The 23,779-nt window shown below is 63.2% G+C and overlaps 1 protein-coding gene across 10 annotated transcripts in view; it reads left to right on the top strand.

Moving 5' to 3' along the window:
* Positions 1 to 23,551, top strand: part of SCUBE1 (signal peptide, CUB domain and EGF like domain containing 1) — a 130,083-nt gene extending 106,532 nt beyond the window's left edge. For all 10 annotated transcript variants that reach the window (XM_055394367.2, XM_055394365.2, XM_055394366.2 and 7 more), the window contains 12 exons: positions 2,194 to 2,313; positions 2,677 to 2,781; positions 3,750 to 3,866; positions 4,438 to 4,575; positions 5,800 to 6,003; positions 8,014 to 8,175; positions 9,834 to 10,001; positions 11,708 to 11,869; positions 13,848 to 14,045; positions 15,444 to 15,596; positions 15,937 to 16,016; positions 18,285 to 23,551. In XM_055394367.2, the coding sequence (XP_055250342.2) occupies positions 2,194 to 2,313; positions 2,677 to 2,781; positions 3,750 to 3,866; positions 4,438 to 4,575; positions 5,800 to 6,003; positions 8,014 to 8,175; positions 9,834 to 10,001; positions 11,708 to 11,869; positions 13,848 to 14,045; positions 15,444 to 15,596; positions 15,937 to 16,016; positions 18,285 to 18,437 (1,760 nt within the window). In that variant the 3' untranslated portion in view covers positions 18,438 to 23,551. The remainder of the gene's footprint in view (positions 1 to 2,193; positions 2,314 to 2,676; positions 2,782 to 3,749; positions 3,867 to 4,437; positions 4,576 to 5,799; positions 6,004 to 8,013; positions 8,176 to 9,833; positions 10,002 to 11,707; positions 11,870 to 13,847; positions 14,046 to 15,443; positions 15,597 to 15,936; positions 16,017 to 18,284) is intronic.
* The last annotated feature ends 228 nt before the right edge of the window (positions 23,552 to 23,779 follow it).

Below are 23,779 nucleotides of genomic sequence, written 5' to 3'. Positions count from 1 at the left end.
AGTCAAGGCTATGGTTTTTCCAGTGGTCATGTATGGGTCTGACAGTTGGACCATAAAGAAAGCTGAGTACTGAAGAATGGATGCTTTTGAACTGTGGTGTTGGAGAAGACTCTTGAGAGTCCCTTGGACTGCAAGGAGATCCAACTAATCCATCCTAAAGGAAATCAGTTCTGAATATTCATTGGAAGGACTGATGTTGAAACTGAAACTCCAATACTTTGGCCACCTCATGCGAAGAATTGACTCATTTGAAAAGCCCCTGATGCTGGGAAAGGTTGAAGGCAGGAGGAAAAGGGGACAATACAGGATGAGATGGTTGGATGGCATCATTGACTCAATGGACATGAGTTTGAATAAACTCCGGGAGTTGGTGATGGACAGGGAGGCCTGGTGTGCTACAGTCCATGGGGTCGCAAAGAGTGGGACATAACTGAGCGACTGAACTGAGCTGAGTTTGCCTTCCCTCTTGTTGTTTGTGTGCTAAGCCGCTTCAGTCGTGTCCGACTCTGCGACCCCATGGATTGTAGCCCACCAGGCTCCTCAGTCCATGGGATTCTCCAGGCAAGAATACTAAAGTGGGTTGCCATGCCCTTCTCCAGGAGATTTTCCCAACCCAGGGATTGAACCCGCATCTCTTGTGTCTGCTTCATTGGCAGGCAGGTTCTTTACCCCTAGCACCACCTGGGAAGCAACTTTAAACTTTTTTCTGAGGGTTTCCATGTTCTGAGACAGTTAAGATGGATGGTAGGCCTGGTGGACTCAGATCTCCCCTGCATGCGAGCTGAGCAAGCTAGCCTGGCCCTGTTCTGTGGCACCCATAGGAGACACGAGACCCCCGGATCAGAGTCCGAGGGTCTCTGAGCTCACAGCTCAGCAAACAGACCCCTAGGTCTCATCCACCCAGAGGATGCTATGCACACAGGGAGCTTGCATCCTAGCTGAAAGACACCCAGCTTGGGGAACTCACCACTGACTATTACAGTGAACGGAAGCCAGGCTGCTCTTGTTTGGAGGGAGATGAGACCTCACTACTGGAGGTTGCTCACTGCAAACAAACCCCCAAGAAATGGCCCTGGAAAAGATCCGGCAGTGCTCTGCATCCTCTGTGTCCCCACAAGGATGTGCGGGCATGTGCAGGGTAGGGGCGGTGGCCCCTGCGCACAGGAAAGCCGTGTGGTTCATCTGCAGTCGTTGACGACCCCCCTCTAGGACGTCGGAGCAAGTACAGGGAACTGCTGAGGGCTGATGTCTGCCTTGGAAGGCTGGGGATGGATGGTCGTCCTCGTTTCTTAATCAGAGAGAACACTGGCTCATCCAGCAGCCCTTTCAGTTTGGATTATCTGCAGGTGTTTTTGTTCATAATCTCTTGGTTCTTTGGGAACAGAGGACTTCTGGTCTTGTGTTTATTTGGGGGCTGGATGTTTTATCTGGAGAGCCGTGAGTTTGTTTTCATTTCTAGATGATTTACCTTCGAAGACTCCTTTTGAAAATGTTTAGGCACATGTTGAAGGTCATCCAAACTGGCAATTCCCCCACTGCAGTGTCTTAATACAGCTAAGTCTCCTGTGTCCACCCATTCTTGGGGCGACTCCACCACTGATGACGGACTCAGAGGGTGACACTCCCAGAGGCAGGTGTCACTGATCAATTCTAGAAGATCCTGTGAGACCAGTTCTCATGACTACCTTGCCTATAGAACTGTCAGTCTTTTTCCTAGGGGTCTGGGGGAAATGTTTAATCCTCAAAAGATAAACACGTGAGAAACTCTGAAGAGCTCAGTTCAGGACATCTTCAAACACCTAGTGGATGTGTCTGGGGTCTGCCCCAGAGAGGAGTTCCCAGTGGCCCTCCCATGCTTCAAGGTTGGTCACTACCAAGAAGCCCATGTCCATTTTCAGCCATTCCTTTCCCCAGATGGACAGGAACCCCTGCTGGTCTGGGCATGGAGTGTGACCCTTCTCACAGATAGCGTGGACTGGTGTCGGGGGAGCGAGCCTCTCCCCGGGCCCAGCGGCCCTCTGCGTCCAAACGGATGTGGACTCTGCCATCTCCCAGTCACCTCCCACCAAGACGGTCTGGCCAGGGCACCGACGGGCGGTGGGGGTTCCTCTTGGCTCATGCTCAGGGGCCTGCCGGCTCCCAAAGGCCTCCCCCGGCCCCTCAAGCCTTCCTGTGTGTCCTCCTTCTTCCCAGAGACAGGCCGGTGCCTCTCCCGGGCCAAGGCCTCACCGCCGGCCCAGCTGTCCTGCGGCAAGGTGGGCGGTGCAGAGAGCTGCTCCCTTTCCTGCCCCGGCCACACCCTCTTCCTGCCAGGTAACCACGGCTGTCCCGGGGAGGGGCTGGCGGGGAGGGGGGCAGGCCTGCGTCCCCCAGGATCCAGCCTCCGCTCCCTGCTGCTCTCTGGGAAAGGACCCCGACAGAGGACCCCCTGCCCTGGTCACTGAGTGGTCCTGGGCAGCTGTCTGGCTCTCTGGGGGCCACGGCGTCCTCCTCAAAAGCACAGTGGACTCGTTCCTGCCCAGACACTTAGCCTGTGGTCATGTAGCAGGAATGAATGGATGTAAGGGTCAGTCCCGACCGTCCTTGTATTCAGTGACCCCCACCCTGAGGCCCCTAGGATCCGGGGTGCTGGGAGAGAGGGCACCCAGGCCCACTTCACCACTGGCCTCTCCACAGACTCAGACAACAGCTACAGCCTGAGCTGCGGTGTCCCCAGCCTCCAGGGCAAGGCGTTCCAGAAACGCAACGGCACTAGCTCCAGCGCCGGGCCCAGCTGCTCAGGTAGAGTCCACAGCCTGTCCAGGCTGCAGCTCACCCACGTGACCCCTTAACTGTGTCCAGCACCACCCGGGGGAGCGGAGGGGCATGGCCCGGGAAGGTCTCCTGACCTGGTGCCTGCCCCGTTTGCTCAGGGTGCTCGGGAGCTCGGAGCAGGGCCAGGACCCAGAGGCGGCCAGGCTGCAGGCCGAGGTCCAGCCCAGGGCCCGTGCACCACAGAAGAGCCTGTCCACCTCTGAGGCTCTGGGCCATGGATCCAGAGTCATTCTGTGACCCTAAAGTGAGTGCTGTGAGCCTGTGGATCTCAGATTCTGTTTCAGGGAAGTGAGTCACATGTGCTGTGACCATGAGGTTGTAAAAGTTCCTGGAGTCGGGGCTCCGCTGGGAGACCCCGCCCCAGGAGTACCAGAAACACGCACGCTCTTGGCCTCCGGGGTGCAGCTAGCTCCCCGCAGCCGGAGGTGGTGCTTTGGCAGCTCTTCCTGTTCGGGATGCTGGACTTAGTGACATGTCTGGTGCATACGCCGGGTAACGCTGAGCTGCTGTGACTTCAGGAGTCTTTACAGTGGGCGCTGTGAGTTGCTCTCGGAAGGAGTCAGTGGCTCTGTGCATCTGTGTTGCTTCCAGTCCCTCCCTCCCGTGCTCCCCTCTCCCACGTGTTCGGCCCCTTTTCCCGAAAGCACGAGCCACGTAAATTCGCTCTGGTGACAAGGGAGAAGGCGGGAGGCTTGCCTTTCTTCCTCCGCAGACCTCTGACTGGCTGACCCTTGGCTTGAGCTCGGCCCCACCATCCACACTCGCAGTTTCTCAGGGAGAGATGTCAGGCCGCATATGTCCCCACCTCCAGGTCCCAGGGGACGTGGTCCCCCTGGCCGGCCCCCTCCCCCTCAGGCCCTCTCTATCTGCCGTGCCTGGCCCCCACACCCCCCTGCCCCTGGGAGAGGCCGCCACTGGGTGTGGGCTTTCCCCAGGTGCCCCCACCACCCTCATCAGGCAGAAGGCGCGCTTCAAGATCCGAGATGCCAAGTGCCACCTCCAGCCCCGAAGCCGGGAGCCAGCCAAGGAGGCCCCGAGGCAGCTGCTGCTGGGTGAGTGGGCTGCCCCAGTGTCAGCCCACGTGGTGGGCAGTGGGGCCCCCGGACCCCCCCTGGTGCCCCACAGACTGCGGTGGTGTCCCTGGGGATGAAAGCCAGCATTCCAGCAGAAGAGTATCCCCGGGGCCCCTCTGTCTGCCTCACCCCGGGGTTCAGCAAGCTCCCCCCAGAGCGAGGCTTTCTGCCGGCTCATGTCCAAGTGAAAGGAGCCCCGGGGCTGCCTCGGCAGCCCTTTCTTGAATGAGGGTGGCCAAGAAAGGCGTTCCGGGCAGGGGACCTCCACGGGGAAAGCCAGGGAGCAGGGCCAAAAGAAAGCACACCAGCTCTGTTTCCTGAAACCTGACAAACCTGGGCACTCGGCAGGCCTAACCCGGGCCAGGGGGCCCCAAGGGCAGCAGTGTGAGGGCCTCGACGGGGCGGGTAAAGGGCTCCGTCCCCCCGGGCCCGTCCTGAGACCCTGGCCTTCGCCAGCCTGTGTGCCCATCTGAGCCTGGACTCAGACAAGGTGGGAGCCCCGCTCTCCGCCCCCTGCCACCTTTGCCACCGTGGCCCCTTCCTTGTCCAGAAAACTGCCACATGACCTTTGTGACCCTCAAGTGTGACTCCTCCAAGAAGAGGCGCCGTGGCCGGAAGTCTCCATCCAAGGAGGTGACCCACATCACGGCCGAGTTCGAGCTGGAGACAAAGGCGGAAGAGGCCTCAGGTGGGTGAGGGGGTCCCCTCGCAAGTTGCTGAGAGCCTCTGCAAGGACGGCGGACGGGAGGGCAGGCGGGGGGCTGGTGGGCCCGAAGGCAGGCTTCCACTCCAGCCACGATGGCTTCCGGATGTGGAGGCTGGCCGGGCAGGCGGTGGAGCTGGCCGGAGCCAGTGGGGCCTCAAAGCAGCCGCGCAGCCCAGGGTGGAGAAGGAGGCTGGGGCCACCGCAGGAGCAGACCTGGGGCTGCGGGGAGGGCCACGCTGCCTCTCCCCTCCCTCTGTCCCCACCTGGGCCGGGCAGGCCTTTCCCAGGACCGCAAACCTGGCACCAGTCTGTCCCAGGTTCCAGAAGGAGCCTTGTGGGCTGGACTTTGTTTCTCATTTCCCCCCGGGCTGTAAATGAGTGTCGAGCTGTGACAGAGGAGCGGAGGTCTGTCAGCAGTGTGTACGGTGCGTGCCTGGCCCTGGATGCTACAGAAACAGGGGACAGACCCTGGTCCCCACGCTGGCAGCACTGCCAGTCATGGAGGGGGCAGGGAGGGGGCACACACCCCCAGGACCAAGGGAGACGCTGGACGGTGGGCGCATGAGAACGAACCGGTCGCAGAGCTCAGGGCCCTCCCCAAGAGAGGGGCCCCAGGACCTCCCCAGACACGGTGCCATCCAGACCAGGACCTGAAACCACAGCTCACCAAGTGGAAGGGGGTGGCAGGGATGGTGTTCAGGGAGTAGAAGAGGCCCAGAGGCAGAGAGAGCGGGGTGCCTTCAGGAGACAGGGCGCGGAGAAGGGCGGCCAGAAGGCAGAGTTCAGTCTGAGTGTGGGGCGTCAAGGCTAGCAAGGCACGGGGACCCAAGCCACAAGGGGCCCCAGCTTCCAGGTCGGAGGGCTATAACGCTGTGCTGGAGACACAGGAAACCTCACTGGTGTTGGCGTGGCTGGAGGGGCTCCCATGAGGGCGCTGTGCCTGGGGAGGGGAGACACATTGCGGTGGCAGAAGCCCTCCCACTTCTCAGATCTGCTTCGGGGCCTCGAATTGCTCACACCTCTCGGAGCCTGGGTCCCCGGCCTGTCAGACGTTTCAGACCCCCTGCACCCCTCTCCAGCGCTGCTGCTGTGGGAAAGCACCCCAGTCAGAGGCCCGGCCACCCCAGCATCTGGCGGAGGGGGCGCGTTGTGGCGGAGGCCTCTCCCAGGGGAGGTGGCGAGCCTGGGTCTCGCCCGTCCCTGCAGACACCTGTGAGGCTGACTGCGTGCGGAGGCGAGCTGAGCAGAGCCTGCAGGCCACCATCAAGACCCTGCGGAAGTCCATGAGCCGGCAGCACTTCTCCGTGCAGGTCGCGGGCACCGAGTACGAGCTGGCCCAGCGGCCGGCCAAGGCCCCAGAGGGCCAGGAGACGTGCGGCCCCGGCCACGCGCTACAGGACGGCAAATGCGGTGAGTCCCTGCCCGCCGCGTCACCTGCGGTCTGTCTCTGTCCATCCAGCCTAGGTCACAGCCCACGGGGGAGACAGACACATCGGGAGGGGACGGGGGACAAGGAGGCCCCCCGAGGAGAAGCACCTAGACGCAATGGCTGGTATTAGATAGCACCCACCCCCGGTGCCGGGACAGTGTCCCTGTGTCCTCAGGAGGGCAGGCAGGAAGAGCAAGGTCAGCAAGGCCCCCGCCGAGGGGCATGGAGGGTGTGGGACCAGTGTGAGTAGCTGGAGGAGGCTTCCCGGAGGAGGCGCGTGGGAGCCGAGGGCAGAGGAGGAGCCGGGCAAAGATGCCCGTGAGGCTGAGGGCTTCCTGGGGCGGGTGGCCATGCTGCAAGGAGCAAGGGGGGCGCCCAGCCACAGCAGGGCCCAGGACAGGGAGGCCAGGTCTCGTGAAAGAGGCTGGTGACCGGTGCTTCTGGTGACCAGTGCCCCAGAACTGGCGCATCAAGTTGAGGATGGTTTTAGAGCCAGCTGCAGGGGGCTAGGAGGTGGACCCAGCAAGAGCCCTTGTTCTAGCGGGGTCCACGGTTACGTGGGAAAGAAGGCAGGCAGCCAACAGGCAAACACACCCTCAGGACAGAAGAGGGCCTGGCCGGCCTGGGGCGGCCCTGGGCGCTGTGGGATGATGCCCTGGACCACGCCGAGTGGGCACACCCTCAGCTGCAGGAAGGCCTAGGTGGGGGCCAGTGGAGGAGGAGGGGAGACCTGGCGAGAGATGACGGGGCCTGGAAGCAGGGGCAGCAGGAGAGGCGGACGCAGGAGAAGGGAACTGAGAGCACGCTTTGGAGGGGGAGGCGGGGGAGAAGGAGGCTTCCAGGACGGCTCCAGGGGCGTGGGCCACCTGGGCAGAGGGGCCGTGGTTTTCTCATCTGGGGGAGCCTGGGGGGAGAGGGGTTGGAGGAGGTGGGGTTCCAGGTGTCCCGGCTCGCTTGAGAAGCTCGTGAGTCACCCACACTCCCAGAGCAGACGGCATAGACTAGGCCAGGGGAGAAGGCAGGATTCGGGCAGCGGGGGGCGGACAGGGCAGGAGGCAGAGTGCCGCCCCACGACCCAGCGAGGGGGCGGGGGACTGGCAGTGCTCTCCTTCATGCGTTTTTAATAAATTACTCTGAAACCATTTCAAACTTGCAGAAACGTTGCCAGACAGAACACAGAACGTCCACGTTTGCCTTGTCCAGAGTCCCCCGTTGTGGACGGCTAACAGCATTTGCTCCATAATGCTTTCGTGTGTGTGTGTGTGTGTGTGTGTGTGTGTGCGCGCGCGGGAGCATGCATATGTTCTATAAGACCAGGAGTTCGTACCAGCACCTCCGATTCAATACCTTGCGGTTCTTTCTAACCTGGTTTCTTTCCACGTTTCCAAACGTCTTGTTCAGGGAGACGGCCGCCTCCCTTCCTCCTCATCTTCTCAACCCGTTTCCTTGTCTCCTTGTCAGTGTGCTACACGATCAGTGCCGCCCGCTTCCCCGGGCTCTCCTCAGTCCCTCCCCTCTGTACCTTCAGCCCCCCGGGGCCCCGTCACTCCCCCAGCCCCTCTGCTCTGTCCACCGCAGCCTCGGGTAGCAGCTCCCACACAGGGATGGAGGGGGCGGGCAGGGGGGCTTCGTGCGGATGAAGTGACTGCGGCGCATCCCGGAGGCAGGTGGTCCACGGGCGAGGGGTCGGGGCTCGAGGGCAACGTGCGGAGCCTCCTTACCAGAGGGCTGAGCGGAGGGGTCTGGGAGGGCCCTAAGCAGCAGCAGCCGGGAGAAGGCGTGAGGCCAGAGTCCTCCCTGACAACCACCGCCTGATTCCTGCCCCCAAACTGCCACTTCTGGGAAGGGTCTGGGCCGCATGGACGAGAGTTGTGCCCTCTGTGGAAGGCCAGAGCCTGGGCTCAGGGTGCCCAGAGATGGACAGCCGGACCAGCTGGCCCCCACTCCGCACCTCGGCCCCCAGCAGTCTCTCTCCGCTTTGCTCCCCACAGTGGCCTGCGGGCCTGGCACCTACTTCAGTGGGGAGCCCGGCCAGTGTGTGCCGTGCCCGCCGGGGACCTACCAGGACAGGGTCGGCCAGCTCAGCTGCACACCGTGCCCCAGCAGCGACGGGCTCGGCCTGGCTGGTGCCCGCAACGTATCCGAGTGCGGCGGTGAGTAGGGGCCCACCCTCGGAGGAGGGCGGGGCGGGGGGACAGGGCACCTCCTGCCTGCACTGAGGTTCCCAAAGCTGAGCCCCGGGGGGATGTCAACGCAGTTGCACTTACAGAGTGCCTTGAAGACCCGCAGCGTGCGTGCACGGTTGGTGAGCAGGCGCTGAGTTGCACTCGGTCCGTTTCCAAACCACCCTGAGCTGGTTGAAAAGGACTTTATGGTTGATCACTTGCTCACAGGGCAGCTTGTAGCGGAGGCTCATAGTGCTTTATGGTTCACCAAACACGTGAGCCCTCGTGAAGCACCCTTCAGGGCCAAAATGTTTCGTGTGGTGTGGTCAGATACCAGGCAAGAGCTGTGCCCTACACAGAGAATTTCAGTTTGCCCTGTAGGTGGTTGGGAGAGCCCTTTCTCAACTTACCAACCAGTTTGGTTTGCAAAGAGCTTTTCCATTTACTACCCACGCTTAACTCATCTGTGAATGGGCTCATCACCTTTCCCCCATCAGCCCCCCTTCCCAGGCCATGTGGGGATTACCCAAGAGAATGGGGGAGGAAGGGTCTCCCTGACAGCGGCGCTAACCTCCAGCCTTCTCTGGGGACAGAAGGGATCAGACCCGAGTCCCTGCAGGCTGGCCGGCTGCCCTCTGGCCCAGCCCCTTCCAGGAGTGTGGTCTCTGCCCCAGAGAGGCCCCTGGTGGTGGTGGTGGTGGTGGTTTAGTCACTAAGTAGCGTCTGACTTGTGACCCCATGGACAGCAGGCTCCTCCGTCCATGGGATTCTCCAGGTGAGAGTACTAGAGTGCGTTGCCATTTCCTTCTCCAGGGGATCTTCCCAACTCAGGAATTGAACCCAGATTTCCTGCATTGTAGACAGATTCTTTACTGACTGAGCCAGGGGAGAGGCCCCTGCGGGAGCAGCAAATCCCAGGGTCTGGGCTGAGAGGCTCTAAGCACACGTCTCGCTCAGCGCCAGGACACCTTCCACATCCTGACTCTGCTGGGATGTGTCGTCCCTCCCTTTGTCCCAGCTGTGCCCTAGAGACCTCACTGACCCTCCTGCCTCTGCTCAGACCCAGCCTGGCAGATAGACCGGGGGGCGTCCGTTCAGTGCAGTTCAGTTCAGTCGCTCAGTTGTCTCCAACTCTTTGCAACCCCATGGACTGCAGCACACCAGGCCTCTGTCCATCGCCAACTCCCAGAATTTACTTAAACTCACGTCCATTGAGTCGGTGATGCCATCCAACCATCTCATCTTCTGTTGTCCCCTTCTCCTCCCGCCTTCAATCTTTCCCAGCATCAGGGTCTTTTCCAAGGGAGCATCAGCCTGCAGCTTAGCAGCCCCCGGTCCCACGTGAAGACACAGCCTGGCCTGCCTCCCAGGCTGAGGCCCCTGAAATAAATGACCTCCACCCGTGGGGTCCACCCTTCCCAGCTCTACAGCAGGGGCGCTTCTCCTCATCCCGCAGCCCTCCCAGCGGGTAGGAGGAGAGATGCCAGGCCTGGCCAAGGCCACACCGTGCGTTCCTCCCCCTCCCCAGGCCTGGTTGCCTGCTGCCTGCTGCCTGCAGCCATTCCTGGGCAGCTGAGGGCTGAGCGGAGGGCAGGGCCCGAGCGAAGTGCCCCTCCCCCAGCCTAAGCATGACCTCTGACTTCCAGGCCAGTGCTCTCCAGGGTCCTTCTCCACCGACGGCTTCAGGCCCTGCCAGGCCTGCCCCGTGGGCACCTACCAGCCTGAACCTGGGCGCACAGGCTGCTTCCCCTGCGGGGGGGGCCTACTCACCAAGCGCGAGGGCACCGCCTCCTTCCAAGACTGCGAGGCCAAAGGTGAGGACCCCCCACCCGCTCCCAACCCCTCTACCCAGGGACACTTTCCCTGGAAGCCCCTCACTCCCTGCCGCGGCAAGCGTCCAAGGTCAGGGGAGGAGCCTGGAGCCCACGAGCAGGGGACGTTGGCGACCAGCTCTGAGCTGCACACGAGGACGGGGACAGCAGGGGCCAATCCACACCCACTGGAGAGTCTCGGACAAGAGGGTCAGGCAGACACAGAAACTCCAGTCTGGAGCTCTGGGCCCCCAGCCACCCGCCCCTCGAGGCACTGGGCTTTGTGCTGCGCTGGGAGGAGGTTGGGAGGGGAGGAAGTGCAGGAGGCAGAGGGGCAGTGGGGTGAGGTCAGAGGTCAGAGGTCTTCAGTGCTGCCACAGTCACATTCCCCAACGCTCCACCCCTGTCCCAGGGCTGGCTCTCCGCTGATGGACAGCCCTGCCCACCCGCTGATGGCCCAACACAGACTGAATCCTCCCAGCTGGCTCTCCAGCCCCCAAACCCCCACAGCTCCTGCCAGGGGTCCTGGCCTTTACTCTTGGCATCCCCCAAAGTGTGTCTGGACCCCACTGCCTCTCCTCTCATTCTCTCCAAATCAGCCAGTCAGACGGTCACCCCAGTGCCCTCAGCGTGTGCACCCAGCAGGGTGCCCACGGGATCCCTGTGTTGCTGGAGCCCCAGTCAGTTCTCAGTGGCACGGCCCCCTCAGAGCGCTCTTCCTGCTCCTCCTTGGCCTGTGCCCCAGACCCGGCTCAGCCCCCCGCATCCCGCCCGCCACCCACAGGAGAGCCGGCCCGTCCCGGGCCCCCAGGCACTCGCTCCAGGGTCTGGATAAACCCGTGAGCCTGCTTTAAGTAGCATCTCTTCACGGATGACCCCAGCTCGTCTCCAGTCTAGCCTCTCCCTGAACTCAGCTCTGCCCTCCTGCCCACGACAGCCCCACGCTGTGTCTAACAAGCCCCTCAGAGTCCATGAGCCCAGGCCCCCTCTGGCACATGGCGGCCCCTCCTGCAGGTGCTCTAGGGAAACTTGGCATCACCCTGAGTCCTCTTTCCCTCCCTCGCCCCGCCAACCCCCAGTCTGTCTGCAACCTTTGCAGCTCTTGCTTCTAAACAGACCCAGACTGTTCCAGCTTCTAAACAGACCCAGACCGCCACCAGCTCCCAATGGCCCTGACCCATCCTGCCCGGGCCTCCGCCCCAGCCCCCAGCCAGCTCACCCAGAGCCCAGTGCAGCAGCCCGGGGCATGGGGAGGCTCCAGGTGGTCTTACTCGCTCAGAGGAAAGCCCAGGCCTCACCGTGGCCCCCGACCTCAGCTCCAGCCACACCCTCCGTCGAGGCCAGCTCCACATTCCTCAGGTCCCCACGCCAGGCCCCTCAGTACCATCATCCCTGGCCTCCCTCCACGTGCGGCCCCGAGCATCTCAGTCTCTGTTTGTTACCAGCCGCGGAGGGTCAGACAGGCGCAGCCTGAGTAGGGAGCTGGCCCTGGGGCAGGGCTCCGTCTGCCTGGCTCGCTCAGACCCCCGTGGTCCAGGAGCACCCTGCACGGTCGTGGGTGGGGTCCAGGAGCAGAGTCAGTCCGTTCAGGGCCTGGGCATGGGTGGGAGGTCACCCAGAGGTGGGGAAGGGCCTTGGACTGTGCTGAGTCAGCCGTGGAGGGCAGGGAGCCCCGGGGAGAATGCCCACCCCGCCTCACTCCCCGACAGTGCACTGCTCCCCCGGCCACCACTACAACACCACCACCCACCGCTGCGTCCGCTGCCCCGTCGGCACCTACCAGCCCGAGTTCGGCCAGAACCACTGCATCACCTGCCCGGGTAACACCAGCACGGACTTTGACGGCTCCACCAACGTCACACACTGCAAAAGTGAGCTCTGCCCTTCCCACGGGGCGGGGGGGGTGCTGCCAGAGGCGGCTGGGGGCAGGCCGCGGGGGCAGGGTGAGCCGTGACCTCGCGGCGTGTCCTCAGGGAGCCTGCTGACCCCGCCCGACCCCCTCACATCTGCACAGCGCGCAGTGGGGCGCCGGGTGTGGAGGCTGCAGCCGGCCTGGGCTCCGCCGAGTGGCCTGATGGCACTGTCGTTCGTGGGCGCCCGTGGCTCACCCGTGCCCAGCGAAGCCCCGACTCCAGGCTCCAGTCTGTGGAGGGAAAACCCTAGCCTGGCCAGGGAGGCTTGGGGGCAGCTGCCCGAGGGGACCCTGCAGCTCTGAAGGCTGCCCAGGGGCACAGACCAGAGGAGCCGAGCGATGGGAAGTAAGGTGCTCGGTGTGTACAGGGTCCAGGCGCAATGAGGAGACCAGAGGTTCTGTTTCAGCCATGAGTAGCGTGGGCAGCAGAAGCCAGTCACGAACAGCCCACACCCTAATCTCAAACCAGCACATCATTTAGACCTGACCCAGAAGATGCTGTCTATAGGGATTTCTGACTCATTTTTCAGTGTCCTTTGGGGCCTTTTTTCCAGCATTTCACCTTTTCTCCGATCAGTTTCCGGCCCTTCCAGTTTTACCCCTTCCAGGGCTGCTGGTCACGGGTGGGACAGCCCAGAGGCCCGTGGAGGAGACTTACTCCTAGGGGTGGACGCTGTCCCCCGTGTCGGAGCTGCCCTCGCTGGGCACATGGCCTCCCAGTGGAGCTCAGTAGAGGCAAGGTTTTAAATGTTTCAAGGTCCTAATGTGGAAAAGCGGGGAAGTCAAGTCAGAGGGAAGTTTCTGGAATGATAAGGTGAAAATGACACACTTGCCAGGAATTAGGATGTGAGGAGAGGAGTTTTAAATGAAACTATGTGAGAAAATTATGCTTGTTTAGTGCGCGTGCTAAGTCGCTCCAGTAGTGTGTCCCACTCTCTGCGACTCTGTGGACTGCAGCCCGCCAGGCTCCTCTGTCCATGGGATTCTCCAGACAACCATACTGGGAGGCGTTCCCATTTCCTTCTCAAGGGGATCTTCCCAATCCAGGGATTGAACCCCCGTCTCCTGCGGCTCCTGCTTTGCAGGCAGATTCTTTACCACTGAGCCACCGTGGAAGCTTGCATATTTAGTATTTACACTCAGTTTTCTTTGCCTAACTTCCTTTTATGGGGTTAAGCTAGGAACCAGTTAGTTCATTCAAAAGTCACTCAAAAGTTTGGCCTCTTGGCGGATGCACGTTCCATTCCGTCGCTCAGTCGTGTCCAACTCTTTGCAACCCCATGGACTGTAGCCTACCAGGCTTCTCCGTCCATGGGATTCTCCAGGCAAGAATACTGGAGTGGGTTACCGTTTCCTTCTCCAGGGGATCTTCCCGACACAGGGATCGAACCCGGGTCTCCCGCATTGGAGGCAGACGCTTTAACCTCTGAGCCAACAGGGGATGCACAGCTTAGCTAAAATAGAAAAAGAAGGGAGGTGTGTCTCCTGCCCCTGCTGCGTGGCCTGCTGGCCCCTCAGCCTGCCTGCTCCGTGGGGAGGGCCGCACCTGGCACCTGGGGAGCTCTCGGGATGAAGACGAGTCAGTGGAGAGAAAGGGAATAACCGGGCACAGGTGGCCTTGGCTGAGACCCGGGAGGGGAGTGGGGGCCTGGCAGGGAGCTGACAGCTACAGGGCCCAGAGCCCGCCTGCCGGGGGTCGAGAGCGCCAGGCAGGAGGCCAGGATGAGGCACAGCCTCAGAGCTGCAGGTGAGTCCCCTAAGGTCACCCAGGAAGGAGGGGGACAGCCAGGACAGGGTCCCCAAGGAAGGACCAGCCCAGGGCCTGGACGGGGGAGGAGGGCCCAGGAGGGGACGGGGTGCCTGCCAGCCCTCCCTGGGCCTCTGTGGCAGCGGAGGGCCAGCCGGCCTGACTAGGCCGCGGGCCATGGTGCCCACAGACCAGCACTGCGGCGGCGAGCTCGGCGACTACACGGGCTACATCGAGTCCCCCAACTACCCCGGCGACTACCCGGCCAACGCCGAGTGTGTGTGGCACATCTCGCCGCCCCCCAAGCGCAGGATCCTCGTCGTGGTCCCCGAGATCTTCCTGCCCATTGAGGACGAGTGTGGCGACGTCCTGGTCATGAGGAAGAGCGGTAAGTGCCCGTCCAGGCACTTGCGTCTGACCCAGAGGGCTGGGCTTTCCAGCACGGCATGGAAAGGATCGGGAGAGCCTGGGGTGTGCCCTCCGCGTGGGAGTCGAGGACCTGCCAGACCCAGTCTCGACACTGACCGCCAGCCACACTCCACCCGTTGTCCCCCACACCCTGCCACACCACCGCCTAGGGTGAGCCCCAGGAGCACCCCGATCCCGCAGGGCCTTGCAGGGCCAGTGAAGGACCAGGCCCACCCCCTCCCTCTGCAACCAGCCGGCTCGCCACCCCGTGGGGGCTCAGAGTGAGACTTCAGGTGGCAGGGCCAGCCCCTCGGTAGTGGGTGAACCACGGCTGCAGGAAGGGCGGGGGTCCTGAGTCCCCAGGTACCGGGTAGAACCCCCTCTTCCCCCAACAGCATGTGCCTCAGCCAGGGGCGGGGGACCTCCCCACCATGGTAGGACCACAGTGCCCACCAGGAGCCAGCCCCAGGTCAGAACATTAGGGAAGGAGGAGGGGGACACGGCGGTGCCTGCCCCGGGGGACCTGGGATGAGTCTGACACACAGAAACTGGCCGGAGGAGCAGGAGAACGGGGGACAGGGGTGCAGAGGCCTCGTCCACAATGTGCTGCGTGGGTCCCAGGTGCCTGCATCACCCGCTCCGGGTCGATGATGAGCAGAAATGCCCCCCGCCCCCATCTCTGCATGTGAATGAGGCATCGAGGCCAGGACGAGCGAGGCACCTGCCCGGCTCCTCCAGCCAGTCAGAGCCCAGTCCGGACCATCCCCGCCCACTGCGCTCCCTGCCTCCCCCGTCCCCAGCATCTCCCCCTCCACTGTGCGTCCCCAGGGCCGGGTTCTAGGGAACCAGCCTCTCCCACCTCTCGAGAGCCTCAGGGCAGCTCCCCAGGGAGCAGGGAGGACTGGGATACCCTTTGGCCAGCCCCAGGCGCCCCAAGGGTTAGCCCGCTCCCCCTTGCTCATCCGCTCACCAGGCAGGGGGCTGACCCTTCCTCCCAGCCCCAGCTTTGTCCTGGGTGCAGGTGTGAGCCCTGTCCTTGAGGAGCAGGTGGCAGGGAGACAGTGGCCAGCCTGAAGAAAGGGGCTGAAATACAATGTGCTCTAGAGCAGAGAGGAACATGGTGGGAGTGGAGCAGTCAGGAAGGCTTCCTGGAGGAGGGGACATGGACACTGGTCTCAGAGGGACACAGGACCTGGGGGTGAGGGTGGGGAAGGGCATTTGAGGCAGAGGGGATGCGTGTGGGGACTGGAGAGCTGGAGTGTTTGGGGGGCTGGGTGCTGCAGGTGCTGCCTAGCTGCCTGCTGGGAAGGCAGGAGGGCAAGGACAGGTGAGGCTGTGGATCTGGGGCAGCTCAACCGTGACGCATCTCCGCCCCCAGCCTCACCCACATCCATCACCACCTATGAGACCTGCCAGACCTACGAGAGGCCCATCGCCTTCACCTCCCGCTCCCGGAAGCTCTGGATCCAGTTCAAATCCAACGAAGGCAACAGCGGCAAAGGGTTCCAAGTGCCCTACGTCACCTACGACGGTGAGTGTGGCCGCCCTGCCCACCCAGCCGGGCCCCGTGGATATAGACCAATCCCACGTCGCCAGCCCCAGGGAGCTCCAGCTGTCAGGGAGGGTGGGGTCCAGACAGGACCCACCAGAGGCACGGGTGGTATCCGCGGGCCTCCATAGGAGGTGCTGCCCAAGCAGGGCTTGGGGGGTTGGAGGGGGTGTTCTAGGGGGAGACAAAGCCCACAGTGTGAAGCCCCGGGGGAGGACAGAGGCTGATGGTAAGCAGGGGGCAGGCGGGCCCCTCGCCCTCCACCCCTGCCCTCACCTTCCTTCCTTCCCCCTCTGCGGGTTTCGGGTTCCCGTCCTGGCAGAGGACTACCAGCAGCTGATCGAAGACATCGTCCGCGACGGACGGCTCTACGCCTCGGAGAATCACCAGGAAATTTTGAAAGTGAGTGAGCTTCTCTCCAGGAGGTGATCCTGTACTCCTGGGATGATCAGGGGCCCCTCCGCCCCCAGCCCAGACCCCAGCCCCACACTGACGTGAGGCGAGGAGAGCCATCACAGGAGGAGAGAAGGTGGCAGGCTCGGGCCGGGGGCCTCGCTTTCCCCGTCTGTGAAATGGGGAGCATCTGACAGGGTGGTGTCTGACATCAGGAGACTCCTCTACTGCCCTCCCCATCCTGAGCACGTCCAAAGACGCGGAGCCCCCCAGTCATGCGGGGGGCTGTGGCCATCCCGTGGCGGGCGCTGGCTGAGTCAGGGTCTGGGTTCTCACGGTGCGGAGCCAGCCCCAGGGATCTACTTGGGGTCTGGGGGTCTGGTCCCAGCCCAGCCCCTGGGCGGACAGCACCCTCCACCTGGAAGCTGAGGGTGGCATGAAGGACCAGAGCGGGCCAGCCAGCCCCCACCCTGACTCCTGCTCCAGCTGCTGCCTCCTCCCAGCTCATGGTCCCAGGCAAGCCCCCTGGGCACCGCCTGGAGCCTGAGAACAGGGCGGCTCACAGAGCCTCCCAGCGCAGGCCTGGCACGCTCCCGCACCCAGCAGGCAGCTTGTAAACCACGAGGTTGACCGTGCTGCAGTACCCGGACGAGGCCTGGGGGTCTTGGAGCACGAAGCCCCTTGTCTCCCTCCTCAGGCGCCCGTCTGTTGAGCGGGAAACGCAGGCTCCCCTGGCCTCCCCCTACCTGCCTGGTTGACAGAACCTGACTCTCCTCCTCGTCCCAGCCCTCTGCTGTCAGCTCCAGAACCCGGGGTGTCCCCACCCCCGAGGTCCAGGCCTTGGCCAGCACGGCCCAGCCTGGCGTGGCCTCGCCTGCCTCCGCAGTGGCTCTCAGGCCTCCGCTCCCCACTCCCTGGCCACGGCCTCCCAGGAACGTTCTTCCCATCCTCTGCTCGGCGCATGCCCTCCCATCCTGCTGCTCTAAGCTCAGCTCTCCTGTGGGCAGCCTGCTTGGACCTCCCTAGCCAGGTCGCACTCGGAGGCCCCATGTGATCCTCTTCTTGGCCAGCAGGCCTGCACTTGATCACAGCCTTGTCCTGTTTTTGCTTGGTTCCCCCCAACTCCCCACGAGGGGAAGGAGCCGCAGGGCTTCCCGCTCAGCCCTGTGTCCCTGGTGCCTGGCGCTGCGCCCAGCACGTGGGAGGAGCGCCCCCAGTGTTTCCTGGGGCGTGGGTGCGTGTGTGCACGTGGGAGTGTGTGTGTGTGCACATCCACACACTGGGACAAGTCAGACCCCAAGACGGCCCCTGGAGACAATGAGCCAGGAAGTGCACGGTGCGGTGGCTGCCGGTCACTGAGCACATCCTACCAAGCTTGGGGGCCTCGGGGGGCCACAGCCAGCCTCAGGCCCACCCTGAGGGTTCTCCTCCAAGCTGGCATCGCCCCACTTTACAGATGACCACCATGGGCTTGGACAGGGGCCCACCTAGTGAGTGACAGCGCCTGAGTGTAGGCCACCTGGACCCTCCAGGTGGGCCTGTGCTGAGTGCCCCTGGGCCAGGCTCCTGGCTCTCAGGACTGCACTTCCTCATCCCTGAGACAGGAATCATCACCACACACGGATGAAAAATTCCCCAGCACAGCCGAAGGGTCATCCCCAGGGTTGAGGAGCTGGGGGAGATGGTGGGGGACTTAGGGGGTGACGCTGGGGGGACTTTAGGGGCGACGTTGGGGGGACGTTGGGGGGACAATAGTGGGCAACGCTGGGGGCACTTAGGGGGCAACGCTGGGGGGACTTTAGTGGGGACGTTGGGGGACTTAGGGGGCGATCTGGGGGGACTGTAAGGGGGACATTGGGGGGACTGTTGGGTGGACAGTGGGGAGACTGTAGGAGGAGACATTGGGGGCACTGCAGGGCGACGGTGGGGGTTGGTTCAGCTCCAAAGCCTCGCTCTCCACTCCACACACTCTCGTTTTCAGCATGGTCGGTTGTCTTGTTTTGTTTTTGCAGCATACCCTGTTAAGATAAAATGTCAGTGGAACTCCAAGAGTTAAAACCAGGAGACTATTAAAAAACCAATCAGGCTATTAACACTGCAACGCTCGGTATGGCGGAGCCTGTAGCATCCTGAAACCCACCAGCCAGCCCAGCTGCGTCCCTGCAGACACCCCTGGGCCCCTTCAGGGCCTCGGGCGTTGCAGAGGCAAGTGGCCAGGGCTCCCCCCGCCCCACCTGGCCACAGGCCCCTCACGCGGGGCCTCGCCGTGTCTTTCAGGACAAGAAGCTGATCAAGGCCCTTTTCGACGTGTTGGCGCACCCCCAGAACTACTTCAAGTACACAGCCCAGGAGTCCAAGGAGATGTTTCCTCGCTCCTTCATCAAACTGCTGCGCTCCAAGGTGTCCCGGTTCCTGCGGCCCTACAAGTAACGCGGGGACGGTGGTCCTGCTTGGGTGCCGGCTGCCCGGGGAGGGGAGAGCCCTTCCACAGTCGAAGCCGAAGATGGATCCGCCGGCCCCCTCACACTGGCTTGGGAACCGCCGTGGCGCCTGCCCTTTGGGGATTGCCGACCAGCCCGTGGATGGCGAGACCAAGTCCAGGCTGAGACCCCAGCCCAGCTGCCCTCCTCTGACCCCGCCCCGGTGGGAGAACGTTGCTCAAGGCAGCCTCCCTGGCTCCCTCCCTCGCTCTGCCTGTTCCTTTCCAGAACACTGAGGGCGCCTGCTGCTCCCAGGACGGCCCCAGCGGATGCCCGCCGGGCGGGACCTCGGCCACCAGCTGGGCAGGTCCCGGGCAGAGCGGGCCCCTGGAGAGCACGCGTGCCCTCTGCCTGGTGCTCTGGGGGAGAGAGGGGCCGTGGCTGCCGTGTCTCAGGGAGGCGCTCAGAGGCAGAATCCGGGACGGGAGGCCAGGCCGTGGAAGCAGGGGTGCGTGAAGGCTCGGCTTGGGGCTCCGATGAGCCGGGCTCGGTGCCCGCGGAGCATCACACCCACCGGCGCCTCTGGGTCATGGGGCCCAGGTCCCAGGGGAGTGTGTTGTCGGGGTCTCAGGATTCTCTGATGGGACTGAAGAGAGGAGCTGGGACGGGAGAGTGTAGATGTGTGCTTCCCCAGGACAGAGCCTCTAACTAAGGACTATGTACATGTAAATATAAATACAAAGATATATATACATCTATCTGCGGGCGCGGAGGGAACTGCTCCTCAGGAACGCTAAGCACGCATCGCCACCCCTTCTCCCGTGAGCCAGCGTGAGCCCAGCTGTCGCCGACGTCCCCGACCAAGGAATCGGCTTCTCTGGGCACCTGCCCCCTCCATTTAGAGGCCGGGAGCCCGTGGGACTGAGGAGGCTGCCGGCTGGCCCCGGACACAGTCTGGAGGACAGACGCTGGGGGCCTGAGGTGCCGCCCTCGGAGGGAAAGTTGTGTCCCCCCTGGACCCTTCCTGGGGGCGCAGGGCCCAGCGGTAAACTTGGGAAGGGGCCTGCGTCTGACCTGAGGCCGTGACCGCAGAGTCCACGCGGAGCCCGCCGGCCACTGGGAGGCAAGGCTTCCCCCACCCCGTGAGCGCGGGCGTGCTGGGTGCCTCCGGGAAGGCACATGGGCACCGGGAGGGATGGCGCGGCCCCCGGGTGGAGCCCGCGGCCGTCAGGGCCCTGGTCTCCTTCCCACTCCGCCCAGCGGTCCCCTCTCCCCATCTCCCTCTGAAACAAGGGCGGTCTGGAGTGGGAGCGGGCTGACCGCGGCCGCTCAGCCAGCGCCTGGGATGGAGCTAGCGAGGACCGCCAACAGGCTGAGGCCTGGCCTGCTGCCTCGCCGTGGCCGCCAGGCACAGGGCCCGCAGGAGCAGGGCCCCGGAGCTTTAGGGTACCAGGAGTTCAGCATCCCAGGAGCACGGGGCCGACCTCACACGAACTCCCACCAGCCGTTCCCCCATGGCCTCCGGCTGGTCTCCCCCTCGCCCCGGGCCCTTGCGCACCACCAGGGCCGAGCCCAGCTTGAGGCGCCGAGGGTGTGAAGCCTGGGGCAGGTGCATGAGGCCTCAGGAGGCCGGGGCCGGGTGACCGGGCCAGGCACAGCCAGGTTCACGATCCACCCAGGGCTGGGCACCCAGGAATCACAGTCGTTACCTGCACCCTCAGGGGCAGGTTCCCAGCCTCACCAGGGCTATCAGAGCCTCCTCAGCCAAACTCCAGCCCGAGCGGGGAGGGGCCGCACCTGGTCAGTAGGTCAGTGTCCTTGGGGAGCCCCATCCAGGACGCGCCGCGCTGCCCCCGCCCCGGGCACGGTCCTTGAAGGCCAGCCCGTTTACAGAGAGAGCCCTGTCCTCCACGTCAAGCCATCGTCCTCCCCCGAATTAGATGAGTGTCCTCCAAAATGAACCCCCAGAACAGCCACCTAGGGGCGGGTACTGGGAAGGGTTATTTTTGTGTGTTTTTTTAATCCTCTCTGGATTGCTTTTGACCCAAAGAGGACCCAGGAAGAGCCCTCCTCTCTCTGGAGCTCTTCTGCTGCTCCTCTGGGTGGGGTGGTTTCTGGCAGTTGCCACCCGCTTGCCCACTAACCTACCCACCCTGTCGATGGGAGCCCCCACCTCCATCCATGGCTCACCACGCCACTGTGGTCAGACCCTGCCTCCTGTCCCCCGGGCAGGGCAGGGCAGGACAGGGACCCTGCCCGACCATCTGGAGTGCCACGGGGCCAGCAGTCCAAACTGACCAGCCACCCACAGTCACCATCCAGCCCTCCGTCCCCAGTAAAACCGCCTCCCACACCATCATCAGGGGACTTGGAAGTCCCGGGGGCGGGGGGTTGGTATCTGTCCCGAATTTCCAGGTCAGCCCTCAGTCCCAGGCTGGGGGTCCCCCTGTTAAAGGTAGAGCTGTTGCCACTCCTCAGGGCCTGGTGGTCCCGGGGAGTCTCTCTGGACCACACAGTTTGTTTCCCCACGTTTCCATGTTGTGGATGCAGGTGGTCCATTGGCTGATCCAGGATGGCCGTCCCGCCTGGCTCCAGGTAGAGGTGGAGAGGAAAGGAAGGCAGAAAAGGCCTGGCCCAGGTAGGCAGGTTCTGTGCTGGGTTCTGAAGGAGGGCAGGAGGCCTGGACAGGAGCTGCGCATGCTGAGCCAGAGTAGCACAGCCTGCTCCCGGACGGGAGCTTGGCCTCAAGCAGCCGCAGTGCCCACTCCCAGCCAGAGCCCGCCCTGCCCCCCTTGCCTGGACCCTCAGTGGCTGGCCATCGTTAAACTCTACGGAGAGGAGCCGAGCAACATATTTCTGGAAGCAGAAGCCTGCCCGGCTGGCTGGGACTGAAAGCAGGTGCCAAGGCCTGTGGTGGTTCTGATGAGCTTGGTTCTGACCCAGTGGAGCATCAGGCTGGGGCCACCAGAGCAGCTCTGCAGAGACGCGGTGGAGACCTCAAGGGACTTCCAACGGGCGGACCAGGCACCTCCTGGCTCGCTGCTTTCATGGAAACGCACCGAGGGAAGAGAAGGACTCTGCTCAGGTCTAGTGGCCAAGCCCTCCACCAGGAAGTGAGGTCGCCCACCTGCTTCCCCAGCGTTGGGCCTGTTTTCCCCCAACGCTCTGTGAGCCTCGCCAGAGCCTCTCGCTGCCTCTGGGGTGCTGACCCCTCCTCCCGCCGGGGCTCTCCTTTAGCCTCAGACAGCAAGTCGCACCTGCCAGGGGCGCGGGCCTGCTCCCAGCTCCTCCTCGCCTTGAGGAGACTGTGGGGACCGAGGCGATGGCCTCGGGCAGCTTTCCCTCTTGCCACCATGGGTTTGGGACATGCAGATACGGTAGAACTGAGACCCCGGGCCAAGAAGCATCCAGACAGGGATGACCGGGGCAAGAAGCTTCCAGGCAGGGATGGCCAGCAGAGACCCTCTTCCCCACACCGCTCAGAAACCCACCTTTCCCACCCTCATTCCCCCAGAGACACAGGCAGAGTCACCCATTTTCCCCAAGAGGAGGTCCCCCCACCTGCTGGAGCAGGCGCCTAAGTGCCATTCGGGGGCCTGAATAATCCTAATAAACCTCCAACACCACCCCCTGCTGAAAAATGAGACTGAACTCAGTCGGGTCATTTAGCAAACGTGAGCTGAGCACCTCCTGTGTTCCAGGCTCCTAGAGAGACCGAGACCCCGCAGCCCAGGAGCCGGCAGGTGCCCCCTGGAAGGCCCTCTGGTCACAGAGAGGAAGGAGATGGAGGCCTGGGTGGCAGAGCCCAGCACCTCCATCAGGAGAAAGCCAGCCCTCCCTCCTCGCCTCCCAGGACCCCAGGCGGGGGTGGAGGGGCAGAGCAGGCAGACTCGACTGTACAGTTTCGAGAGACACCCTGACAGAGATGCTGCAGCCAGCCGGGCCTCACGGAGTGGCTGCCCTCTCCACCCAGAGAGAGAAGCGCCCGGGCCAACACGCCCAGGACCCCCGTCTCTGCCACGGCACCTTGCCCACTGCCTGGCCGGGCGCCCAGCACAGTCGGTGCCCAGGGAGGGAGGCTCCCTTCTTAGCACCCAGGGGGCTGCGGCCATGCCTGCTTCCTCCCCTCCCTGCCCGGGAGCTCAGTCAGACTGGTCAACCACGTCCAGGACCAAGGCCCCTCTTCCTCACCAGAGATACACGTGGGGGCGTCCACAGCCCTGAACCGAGGTCCTTCAGGCCAGAGCGGGAAGACTCGATGTTTGAGACACTGCCCGTCACCCAGTGAGAGCCAGGGCGAGAGCTCCTACCGCCCACAGCCGCCCCGGCCCTGCACGCCACCCACCCTTCCAGGAGTCAGTCAGGAGCACTTGCCGTCCGCCAGCCGCAAGGACACCCAGAGCTGCAGTCACCGGGCCGGCTGGCCTGGCTCCTCGCAGGGGACACCAGGGGCACCCAGGCGACATGGTCGTGCATAGCCTCACGCTTTCTCCCCACGCTCTGCTCGGGAACAAGGGCTGAAAGCAGCTTCAGACAAAGATGGGCCTCTGCCCTCTCCCCCGAGGGGGACAGGGAGACTCAGACTGAGGGTCTCTGGGTGCCTTCATCCGATACCGGGACGCGGCCCTGGAAGATGCCCAGCGCCCCTCCCGACCTGCCCCTCTGCCAGGCTCTGGATGTCCCGAGAGTGTGGAGGAAAAGGAGGAGAAAAAGAGAAAGCTGGCTGATGCCAAGTGTTTTGTTTTTCAGTCCAGAGGCCACGAAGATCTGCAGGGAAACTTCTTATTCCACTGAGGTCAAAACCTTAACACAGTCTGGGCAGCCCCAGTCCATGTTCCTGTAGAAACAGGGTGGCTGAGCACTGCTGGCAGGGGCTGGAGCGGGGCAGGGGGATGGTGGGTGGACGGGGAGCTGACCCCTGTGCGCGCAGCCTGCGGCGTGGGCTTCCGCGGAGGTGCCGGCTCTGCCGTCCTGGGAGCTGCCCGAAAGAGGGACAGAGAACGTAACCGCCTCTCTCTTTTAGCTGCCTCAGATATTCAACATTTTGTTTTCACCATCACGCTCATACATATGCATGTAATGAAACATTTGTGAAAAGTCGCTTTCATAATAAACAAGAAATGAACTGAGATGCTGCCCCTTTCTCTCGGTCGTCGGTGGCTATGACCACAGGGCGGGAAGTGGTAACTGGAATTAGGAGAGCTGCGCGTGGAGGGCACCCGAAGTTAGGGGCCAGGTTCCTTAGTGAGGCCCCCGAGAGTACAGCTGCTGTGCTCAGATCCCACTCTCATGACCAACGTCTACACAGGGGGTCACGGTCAGTGGGCAGCAGGGGATCTGGGCCCCTGGCAG

Source organism: Moschus berezovskii, chromosome 6 (assembly GCF_049115385.1).
Source record: "Moschus berezovskii isolate FMDL1 chromosome 6, NW_MosBer_1.0, whole genome shotgun sequence".
In the NCBI taxonomy this organism is placed as follows: domain Eukaryota; kingdom Metazoa; phylum Chordata; class Mammalia; order Artiodactyla; family Moschidae; genus Moschus; species Moschus berezovskii.
This window is presented reverse-complemented; position numbering and strand designations above follow the sequence as displayed.